This window comes from Arachis ipaensis, chromosome B03, assembly GCF_000816755.2.
Source record: "Arachis ipaensis cultivar K30076 chromosome B03, Araip1.1, whole genome shotgun sequence".
Classification (NCBI taxonomy): Eukaryota; Viridiplantae; Streptophyta; class Magnoliopsida; order Fabales; family Fabaceae; genus Arachis; species Arachis ipaensis.
In genome coordinates, this window is record NC_029787.2 from 13727591 (window position 1) to 13739487 (window position 11897).

The 11897-nt window shown below is 33.3% G+C and overlaps 1 protein-coding gene across 4 annotated transcripts in view; it reads right to left on the reverse strand.

Annotated features, from left to right (window-relative positions):
• Positions 1–8122, reverse strand: part of LOC107629715 (structural maintenance of chromosomes protein 6B) — a 17494-nt gene extending 9372 nt beyond the window's left edge. The window contains exons 1-14 of one of the 4 annotated variants that reach the window (XM_021118226.1): positions 7839–8122; positions 7471–7576; positions 6200–6333; positions 5211–5266; positions 4680–4766; positions 4286–4606; positions 3302–3421; positions 3074–3208; positions 2451–2527; positions 2290–2365; positions 1603–1677; positions 1340–1444; positions 604–773; positions 386–488 (exon numbers count right to left, since the gene is read on the reverse strand). In XM_021118226.1, the coding sequence (XP_020973885.1) occupies positions 386–488; positions 604–773; positions 1340–1444; positions 1603–1677; positions 2290–2365; positions 2451–2527; positions 3074–3208; positions 3302–3421; positions 4286–4606; positions 4680–4766; positions 5211–5266; positions 6200–6333; positions 7471–7576; positions 7839–8019 (1746 nt within the window). In that variant the 5' untranslated portion in view covers positions 8020–8122. The remainder of the gene's footprint in view (positions 1–385; positions 489–603; positions 774–1339; positions 1445–1602; positions 1678–2289; positions 2366–2450; positions 2528–3073; positions 3209–3301; positions 3422–4285; positions 4607–4679; positions 4767–5210; positions 5267–6199; positions 6334–7470; positions 7577–7838) is intronic. The other 3 variants (XM_016332581.2, XM_021118227.1, XM_021118228.1) reach the window with 3 other exon arrangements.

Here is an 11897-nt window from a genome sequence, read left to right on the forward strand (position 1 = left end):
TCCTTTTTTAAGTATTGACCATCTCGAAACTCATAACAAAGCATCCCAACAGCTCCACTCTATGGCAATTCACCCAGTGGCATTTTACTTGGCCACTGGTGATCAAAACCCTCCGCAGGTAGCCCTTTCAGTTTGGCCGGCTGCCTTATAACACTCTTTTTCAGTGTTGCTCCACCAATGTGGAGCTCTTTTTCAGGTATTGATCCCTCAGGACCCAACATCAAAGTTGATAGTTATTGATTAATAGCTAGAGGGACAAAAAATCCCATCAGGTTTTGATAAATTGGGGAAAAGAAGAAGGAAAACATGATCTTGAAAAGGTTCTTCAGCAAAAAGAAAACATTAAGATACTAACTAAAGCACAAGCAAGGATTTTGTTAATTACTAGATCCACTAAGACATTAATCACAGTGTCGTTCTCAGATTGTAAAAGGGAAAGTGTTGATGGATGATTTGTCTCAGGAAGCATGTGCTGTGGTATTTTTAACCTACACCAAAAGCAGACATGATCGCAGTTAGACACAAGATCACACGAGAAACCAGACTTATATAAACAAAAAAGAGCAACAGAGCATGCTAACAGACAAGAAGCAATTAAGTTACCTCGGTATTGAAAAATCATAAATAATAATTTGAAGGTTCCTATAGTTTGCTTCCTTCGCCAATTGTTTCAGAAGAAGAAAATCCTTATGATCAGTTACTATAAAGGAATTGAGCAATCCCCCGATGGCATGTTCAACAGTAGCAGCCCATTTTTTAGCATCAAGTAAATTCTGTTAAACCATAAATCAAGACCGTGTAATAATAATTTGGTATGGTTAGTGGGACAGTCAAGTAATTTCCTAATGCAGTTAAACTGACAAAGCTAGGATTTAAACTTGATATGTGATTAGATCAACAGAAAAAGTCAGGGATAGAAGGTGTTAAGGGAAAGGATCTCACACCCATGACAATTTAACTAGCGAAGCCTAGTAACTTAGTAAGTGAAACATTAGAAGAAAAGGCAGTTATTAGAACAGGATTCCTGCTAACAGCAAGAAAACCAAGAGAACAATCTGGTGAACAGAGCTATCTTATTCCTTTGTATATCCAACAAATAAATCCCACAATTAAGCCATCCTAAATAAGATTTGATATAGAAAACTTCAGATCAGTTAAAAATATTATATTATATAATTATCAAAGCATAGTCGTTAATGTCTTCTTTTAAGGAGGAATGACAATGGCTGATAAACAATTTGATTTAACCCCTCAAGCGTCAAAATGCACAACACAAGCCTACAAATACAAGATGAACAGTGTCTAACAGATAACAAGAAAGCATCACAAACTGTATTACCAAATGGACACCAATTGGACCAATCGGTGGCATCTTAAACCTTTGATGATTTTTCTCAACTAAATATATCAGATGTATTACTCTTTGTCCTCCAAAACCTGCAATCTGTTTCCAAAAATAACATTGTCAAAGTCAGTAAATTTTAATATAAATTGCTATGCTTTTTAGTATGTTAGATCTATCTTGAACATACACAGGATGAACAAACAAATGAAAACCTTCATTGTTAATTCGAGCCTCAGCAAACACAGGATGTGTCATACCTTATTGCCTTGTTTCTGTTCATAGTCGCGGATTTGCTTGGAGATTTCATTACAATTGTTTTCATGATCTTGGATCTAGAAAAAGCACACATGTTTTACCAAAAAGTGACATGCAAAGCTTTAAAAAAAAGAGAAATTAAAGAACAGAAGACCTGTCAAATGAATAATAAACTATGACAATTTGCATAAGCAAAAACTCAGAAATATCATGAACATTTTCAGCAATTAGTCGTCAAAATTTGAACTTTTAAATCTAGAACGTATCAATAGTTCCCATATACAAATAAATATTGCATTTATCACAAGACTTTGGAACAAAAGGACATCTAGTGGTAATTAAAAAGTAAATGTTGACAAAATCCTATGATTCACATCTCCCTCTATCTCTCTGCAATAAAATGGAGGTAGGATACTTGATCCCTATGTGATTTTCATAGTTTCTTATATCCCCCTTTTATAAAGGAGTCTGAGATACTTTTTCTCCATTCATTTTGCATTTTATGGGGAAGAAACTGTAACAATTTTCAAAATTTCATCAAATTAAACAAAAGGGAAACCACAAATAAAAATTTGTTTACAAGACAACCAACCCAAGAATAGCATATTTGGAACAAATAATCTTAGCTTGTAAACATCAATAACAGATGAATCACAACCATAGATGAAAAGTGTTCAAAATCACCACACCTTATAAACAATTGTCTTAATTTCTTCATTTTGCAAATTTATGTTGTTCATTAACTTAGTCTCTTCCTCCTTTAACCTGGATCAATAACAAATTATAAGGGAGAAAAGTTCCTCAAATCCAGGTAAAACACAAATATGAAATATCACAATTAAAGCTTAACCTTCCCCAGTCTAGCTCAGCAGCATGAACCTCATGTTGGAGACCCTTAAGTTTCTCCTCCAAGTCAGATTTTTCAGCCTGCATTATTATGATAAACAATAGAATTGGTGATTACAAAAAAAAAAGGGATGTCATGGCACTGTAATCAACAATTAGTCATTTCAAATTGATGACATGAATGATCAGAAAACAGCACACACAACCAAAGAAAAACGGAGCACACAAAACATTATAGATACATGTATGAGCATTGAAAAAAAAAGAGGGGCGGGGGGCTGGGGAAGAGAAGGAGTAACTAACAAGTTGTTTGAGTTGAAAACATTCAAGAATCCTTCAACAATGCACTAACTGAAAATACAGCATAATTTTTTTGATCATTCAAGTAAACAAAATCACAGGAAGACCTCATCTTTTAGAAAAATACAGATACTCATTCTAGGAACTCTTGTATCCAAAATTTAGTTTCAAGAAGTTAAAATGAATTCCAAAAGAATCAGTGATTTACTGAACCAAAAAAATGTTCCACTAGGTGAATAAAATAAGCATATTTTACAACTTGAGAAAATAAAATTGAAAAAACATCAAGAAACAATTAACTATCATTATATCCATAAACATGGATACCTGAGTATTTTTCACATGCTGCTCATGAAGATCCTGCACTTCTTGTTCAAGTTTTTTAAGTCGCTGTAACATCTTCTGTACTTTGCTAGTTTTGGAATTGCAGTCATGCTCAAGTTCAAGAGCTTCTTTTCTAGCCTAAAATTGGGGAGATGCATAAAATAGACATGATACCTACTACAACATAAAATAGACATAGAAAAAAAAGAAAGTATCCCACTTCCAACATACCAAGGACAAAGGCTGATTTTGATCAGCAATAATTTGATTAAGTTGTGTATACTCTTCCATCATAATTGCAATTACGTCCTTCTTCTCAGAGATGCCTTCCTTCAATCTTTCAATATCATTCTGCAAAAGGAATTAAAATCCCAATCTAATTTTAAATTAACTAGAAGGAATAAAAACAACAAAATGCCAGTAAATTCTCCAAATCATTGCTAGCTGAAGAACAAAAACATCTTCCTAGCTGACATACAAGAAAAATATCTGCAGTGACCTCAAATTGGCTGAAAGACCAAAATAAGGAAGAATGATTTGTACTCTGCCACTCAAACATCATGGGAGTTTAAAAGCAGTTGCATCATGAAGACATATTAACTACTACTATAGAAAAGTGAGTAAAGTTTTTTTTAGAGAAAAAAAGGTCCCAGTGCAACATGGGGAAGAATAAGGAATCCTCCAAAATAAGTATTTAATTATTTATACGCAAACAAAGGAGCAAGACTAACACATTCAAGCAAAAATGAGAACTAAAAAGTAAGGGTTTATCATAAACATAGACTCGTATATACAATGCTTCATAATGGAATTTCACGTTAACTTTCTCAATCATGATTGTGGCAAAAAGCTATTTCACAAATAGCTTTTTACTAGAAATGCTTAGTTACAATACTGTAACTAATCATAAATATAGCAAGACTAGAACATTCTTTGAATTCATTCCCATAATGCACTCACAATTTACCATTTGAAACAATCCAGAGTTTAGCCACCATTCTGAAGGGTACTACCAGTTCTGGCAAGCCTCAGAATTATGAAGACAAACCCAATGAAATACCCTAGTTTTCATTGTCTACCATACATAACTTCCTTCACATTTGAAATACAGTACAAAATTAGAATGTATTATTCTTGAACCACAAACACAACTCCAAATTATATTAATTGGCAAATCAAAACGTCACTAGGAGACAAACATATAAGCTTACATACCAATTGTTGATCAATCTTAGCTTGGCAGGCAGGTATCCGGTTCTTTAGCTTATCTATCTTTGCACTTTGTGCCTGAAGATTCTTATCCACATCATAAACCCAAGACCATGCAAGTTTCTTCTTTAACTTTTGAATGTCTACAGACATTTGTTCAATATGTTCCATAGCTTTGATTTTGTCTTGCAGCTCCTTAAGCTCCTTCTCAACAGGCTTTATTGAACCCTCTAAGTCTTTAACTATGCCATGTGCGACACCTATTTCTTTAGAAATGTTTTCCAAGAGATCATTGACTTGCTGTAGGAGTGTGGCCTTGTAAAAAAACTATTAGATAAAGTATGAGCACAGATTTTGCGTAAGCATATTAAAAAACATTATATCAAAATGCAGTGATAACCTTAAATTTATCTTTATCGTTCCCAGAATGCAAAAATTCTCTGCTTTTGTCTTGACTCATAATTACACACGGATTATCCACATCAATCTGAAAAATAAGAAGATTGAATCATTGAGAAAACTTCAATGTTGGAGGGGGGAACAACACCACACCAATGTTTAAGAAATTTTAGCTAGTATGTCAACAAAGTAACAGGAACCCTTACATTTTAAAATATATACAGCAGAGACATCATCCAATGAACTCAATTAAAGAAATTCCAAACAAAATTATCATTATTAATTAATTACTAAAGTCACGAGTAGTTTAGTTCTTCCACCGTCCACATAACCACCGACTTAAAGAAAATATAGAAACCATATATAGCAGCATTGATACTATCATGAATTTACTATGCTATAGTCATTAGAACACAGCAACAAAGTGGAAATCCAAGATAGTTTTCTTCGCCCAAAATACTGAGACCTCGGACCTTCCAGCAATAAGAGATACTATATTTGAAAAACCTCTATAATAAATGAGAAATCTTACATTAAAATGCTCAACCATTTCCCGGAGATCCGCTATCCGATGGCCCACTCTCTTTCCTGTCAAAAGATCAGGATATAGATCACAATAATGAATTATAGCATCATTGACAACCATTTGTAGAAAGGTTTTTCCAAAAGGTTGCTAATGACTGCAACACTAAATTCACAACTATTAAAACCATGCTGAATCATATTGAATTAGTTAAATTCTCAAAAATGAATAAGACTACAAATCATGACCAACAAAAATTAAAAGAAAAGTTCAATTAGAAAATGGCGGGAATTTAAAAAATAAAATTTAAAAAAAAAAATGACATACACGGTACACCCATAAATAAAATGTTTATATCAAATTCAAATTACAAAAATAATTATCTTAATATGGAAACATGATTGGAAGCAAATTCAACTATCGTCATTTTTTACGCAAGTTAAAATGCAATAACAAGAATTTGTTAAATATCTCTTCAGACACCCTTTAGAACCGACTCATCTGTGTACCCAAGCCCAACAGTGATCTTGGCCGTAAGATTATACTAAAGAGTGATGGGAAGTACCAAAGTATAAAGAATTCATAGACACTCCATTCCACAATTTCAGTGTTTTAACTAGTAAAGCAAATGTCATAAAACTATTCTATTATCCAAAAGAGTTGTACATATGTTACGTAGTAACAAACCATCTCTCCCAAAAGCTTAAACTATTAGATACAAGCATATAAATAATTTCCATATCTAACACAACCTCTAACACAAAATCCTATTTTTGGTTTTAAGGCGAGGAGAAAACACAGGCCCATTTTACGTTGTGCTAAAATTCGATTTTTATTTAGCAAAATAAGGGCAACAAGGATCAAACTCTAGACCCTTTTAGAAGATCTAATACTATGTCATGAAAACATTTCTACCAAAAGCTTAGAATGTTGTTAGCTAGGCACGTGAATGGTTTTCATACCTAACAAACAAAATGTTAAAAAAACATGAAACACACCTTGGTGATCTTTTAATATAATGGAGTTTGCAGATACGGATATCCTACGTTCAACAATGATAACGTCACCATATATTTCAGGCTTAAACGCATCTTCTCCTTCATTTTGAATTTCAACATGGATGACAGCATTGCTACAAAGAAACAATAAAATAAAGAACTACGTAAAGAAATGACATTCGCAAATTACATTAACAAATCTCCCAGACATTGTATTGAGCTGTTAAGTTGAAAAGTTATTTCTTTGAATGAAATAAAACAAATTAGTTCACCAAATAAGCCATAACCAAACAAATTGAAACCTTGTTAGAAAAACCGGTTTATTGAAATGGCTTCAAAATGCGAACCTGTTGTTTTACGTTATGCGTTACTAGTTACTACTTTCCCTTATTCCTTGGAACCTCAAGGATAAGACAGACAGAGAATAATAGAAAGAATCAAAAAGTTCTCATGCCACTGCCACCGAAACATCCACCACAAGAGCGAGTTAAATTTCGTCTGAATAAACAACATAAAAGGGAAGGACTATGAAAGCTCCCATGTTCATGTTCAACTTCATTTAAGTGCACATTGGAGATCTATAATTTTGGAATGGACCTTCACTTATACATTCAGTTTGAATCATGTTTGGTTTTGGTTGTGTGTATAAGCCAAATGACGAACTGAACTGTTAACTGGTTTAAAGCCAGTTCACCAGATTTCAATCTGGTTCAGTGCCTGATCAGGGATTTCTAAGATTAGTTTGGTTCAAAATCTCTAAACTTGTAACCTGGTTTAGGGTAGTTTAGTTTAGTACTTGTTATCAAACCAAACTATGTCCACCCATACTTGACAAAGGGCAGGCTACAGAAACAAGATATCCTGTTCTAGCCATAGCATAAGCTTCTTTAGAATTTTTTTCGCCCAGCAGATGCAAATAACTATAAATACAGAAAATGTTGATTATCACTAGGATAACCCAATTTCTTAAGTTGGTTTTATCTTCTACATTGGATAGCAGCATCCGGAATATTGATCCTTTTAGGTTGTTTCCATATTTTCTGTACTTTTGTTTTGCCTCCCATTCTCTGGGTAAGGAGGAAAACGTTCTTGAAAATCCCTTTCGAACTCCAATCCAAAGCTCCCTCTAAAACTAAATTATTGATTTCGGATACCATATTCATTTGAAAGCCCCAGGATAAGTAAAAAAAAAAATTGGCATTGCACCGCTAGCAGCCCTCACTGACACCACCTAGTAAAAGTAATAGAGAGAAATAGTTTGTCACATCTACCTGCAACCCTTTTTAATGAGATCCTTCAAATGGTTTGCCCTATCGGTCTTTTTAGCTCGACTACCAAATGCAACACACAATGCTGTTAGGATGGCACTCTTACCACCTGGAAATAGTAATACCAAAACCAAACAAACAACAATAACTCGTTACACAACAATTGCAAATAATTATATCCACTGTTTGACTACATAGAATTCCCAACCACTTGCTCCTAAAAATGTCACTAAAAGAAAACTCAAAGATACATAATAAAGCACGTAAATTTCGCCAAACTATGTTTCCGAAGGAATATTGTGAAACCATCAAAAGCAATAACAAACAAAAACTAATCCAAGGAAAGAAACAAAAGGAAAACACAAACTGACTTCCGTTTTGACCAAGTACGAAATTGACGGCGTTTACGAACTCCATCTCGAAGTTTTCATGGCACATGAAGTTCTCCAGTCGAATCTTCTTGATGGTACCCGCAGTGTGCTGCGGTTGCTGCTCATACCGAAGATTAGAAGGGCAAACCCTAGTCGTGGATTCTCCCATCCCTTCTTCCATTCTGGAATAATATTCGCTGTCTTTGAGCCCTAACCCTAGCACAGAGAGAGAGCAGGGGTGAAGTGAGTCCGAATTGAAAGAAACCGAACACGATTGAGAAAAAAAAAAGTCAAGAAACGAATGGATTAATGGCGCGAAATGGTAATTTACAATTGTGCCACTGGAGTGAAGACGTGTGAAGCAAGCTGTGATGTCACGCAGGTAAAAGAGAAATAAAAGGATTAATTGATTAAACATTTAATGAGTAATGACCAATTTAGCCCTCTAATTTTAAACCCTACAATTAATAGGCAGTTTCTACTTTCTATTAATATACTTTTTTTATAAATTAAATATGTATAATAATAGTAATGGTGTTAAGATGATAAATAACATTTTTTATTTTTATGATTTATATATGTTGAAGAGTAGTTTAGAAAAGAGAGATTTGTTTATTTTTTTAGTATTATTTTTATATAATAAAAGATAAAATATCGATAGATAAAATAAAAGAATAGATAAGTAAGTTATTTAAGTCTCAGAAATTAGTCTAATAATACTTTTTATCCCCATAAGTATATTTTTTACCTAACATTCTTAGTATGGTGTATACTGTCTTATACATAAATTATTTTGCTGAACTTGGCCTATTACATCTCAATTTTTCTTTAGTTTATTTGTGTGTGTGTGTGTGTGTTTTTTTTTCTTCAGTTTGATTGATCTCATCCCTAAAACAATCGATAAAAATGACAATTTGAAGCAAATAATAATGCTTAATAATCAGTATAAGTAATAATTATTTTGACACTCCATTCTTGACGAAAAATTTTTAACTAATTAGTCTCAAACAATGTTATTTATAAGGCTATCACAGTATCACTATTTTTTATAAAAATTCTTGTAAACAGGATGTGTCTTTTTTTATCTGAAATTTAGCCCTTTATGGCAAGACTTTATTTCAAGTCGAAGTACTCCTAATAACGTCATTGTTGCACAAGAAATCTTGTATTTTATAAAACAAACTAAATCTCAAAAAAGTACTCTTACTTTTAAGATTAATTTGAAAAGGGCCTATAACATAGTGGATTGGAAATTTTTTGCATACTCTCAATAGCTTTGGGTTTCCGAGTTTTATCATTAGGGTTATGATGGAGTGTGTAAAAATTTGTTTTTTGTCCATTTTCTAAAATGTCAGTAAATTAGATAATTTTACCTTCCAAAGAGATTTCAGATAAGATGATCTTATATCTCTCTATTTTATTTGTTCTTTGCATAGAATATCTTGTTTCTTATATTTCTAGTCAAGTTAAGGGTGGGATTTGGGTGTTAGCAGCAGTCTCAAAAGGAGGCCCAAGATCATCACTAAGGGTGTGTGTGGTTCAAGTACTACATTGTTACAAAAATTCTATTCTCATGAGAATCAAAGATACCCAAAGGGAAGATGGGAATTGAAATGATGATATTTTGATTTCCTGAAATCAAACTTGCTTAGGAATAGCTTTTCAAACTTTGAACCAAATATGAGAATATGATATTCCCATCTTAAAATTCCTAGGAATTATTTTATAATTCCTCCAACCACACACACCCTTAATGTTTGCCGATGATTTATTTTTATTTTGTAAAGCTAGAAAATCTTAAGTGCAGAATGTCATGAACACTTTCTCTAATTTCTGCAAAACCTCCGAAATAAAAGTTAATTTTGACAAATCCAAAGCCATTTGCTCAAAAAATGTGAATTCTAGAAGGAAAGAAATCTTTACTAGGATATCTTCTATTCATTTCTCACTCTCAGACTAACAAATTGGAAGGACAAACTCTTAAACTGAGTCGGTAGACTTTGTCTAATTAATTCTATTGTTTTATCTCTTCCAATCTACCAAATGCAAGTCTCCTATTTTCTCAGCTAGGCAATGAACAAGATTTTCTCCTTGACGCGTCATTTTCTTTAGAAGGGCCAAGTGAATGGAAGGGACATGAGCTTACCCATTTGAAAACTGTGGTAACTCCCAAAAAATTTGGAGTTTGGGGGGTTAGAGATCCAGCTTGTGCTAACTTAACTCTTTTAGGCAAGCTAATTTGGCAATTTTTACATTGTCCTTTTGGATGCAACTTTTGATAGCTAAATCAATAAGAATTTGAAACAATTCTTCTTGTCTAATATGATGAAGGATTCTCACACTTGGAAGAGTATTTATAAAGCATCCAAAGCTCTTAGGGGGGATTATTCATGGAATATTGGCTCACTTCAACAGTCTTTTTAGTTTGACAACTGAATTATGTGCACGTATCGGATACAATGTTATATATTAGCGACCTCTGAAGAGATGGTACTTGGAATTTGACTGATGTTGCTATCCTGCTATCTGATAACTTCAAGCAACGCCTTGACGCCTTTAATCCGAGCTAGGATGCTAGCGACATAGTGGGTTGGAGTTGGTCTTTTTCAACTTCAAAGTTGTATTCTTCCGACAGTGGTTACACGTGGTTAAGTAAGTACAAGTTCGGTTGGGATGAGCATGGAAATTGATTATGGATATGGTTGTTACCGGAAAAAATCAAATTCCTAATTTAGCTTTGTCTTCATGATGCAATTTCAACTGCTGAATTTAGATTTAAGAGAAACCTTGCAACTTCCAATTTTTGTCCGAGGTGCCAAAAATCATTCTGCATTGCTTTAAAGGACCGATGAAAGGCCAGAAATATTTGGAAGAAGTTGAATTTGCAACACTTGGGCATGATTTATTAGATTAATAAATGTAAGAGTACCAATATATTCCTATTTTTTGCTTGCTTTTGGTGGATTTGGAGGGATAAGAATAATGATGTGTTCAATTCCAATGAAGTTTGGTCTATTGATAAAGTGGTGGGACTTATCTATGTTTTAAAACAATGAGCTGCAGAATATTTTTTAAAAAAAGGTTCTTCAATCTTCATGCTACTCACTCCATCGGCTTTACTTGGACAACTCTTCCACAAGATTCAGTCAAGGTAAACTATGATGCAAGTGTCTTTGATGATAAGAGTAAGACGGGATTTGGCTGTGTTATTAGAAATTCATATAGTTTATAGTTGAGAGGTTGCATGGGAGCTCTACCTTATGCGAGTGTGCGCAGATGTGAATTATTTACAATCTGGCAGGAATTACTATTATTGTGGGAAGGTGGTCATAGAGAGATTTCTTGTGAAACTGATAACTTTGAAACCTTTAATTTGATTAGTGATCAAAACATAGGAGCTTATTACTTGGACAAGGATATCGTTAGCAAAACCTATGAGATCTTGAAGTGGAGATGAAAGACTAATATGGATCATATTCAGCAGATTGCCAACAATGTTGTTGATGCCATAGTGAGATGTGCTAATATAAACATGAACCCTCAAATTGAGCTCCTGTGGTGTTGGAGAGAGTTTGGGAATCTTCTTTAACAAGATATATCTTAATTTTATTCTAGCTATGTTTTTTGCTTTTCTTTGATCTCTTGTTACCAAAAAATTACTTCAGAATTATATTTTGAATTCAATCATTCGAAATAGCATATATACATGAAATTTTGGGGTCCCATTCTAGCTAATAGAAAGGTAAACTTTCAACTAGACACCAAAATAAAAAGGTAAATTTCAACAAAGCTATTAGAAATTAAACGACACAAGGAGCCTAACCGAAATTAAATAAAAAATAAGCTAAAAAGAAGTTGGAAATACATAATTAATTTTCAATTGGTAAACTGAAAATAAAGTTTTTCTTTAAGAACTACATATTATGACCAAGGGCAATTTGTTTTGCCCACACTTTGTCAGCGATAAAGATTTCAACCAAATCACTGAAAGTTTTATTTTAAATTTATCAAAACAATACTTTAATACTTTCTCCTTGTATTTTTACATAATAAAGCTAT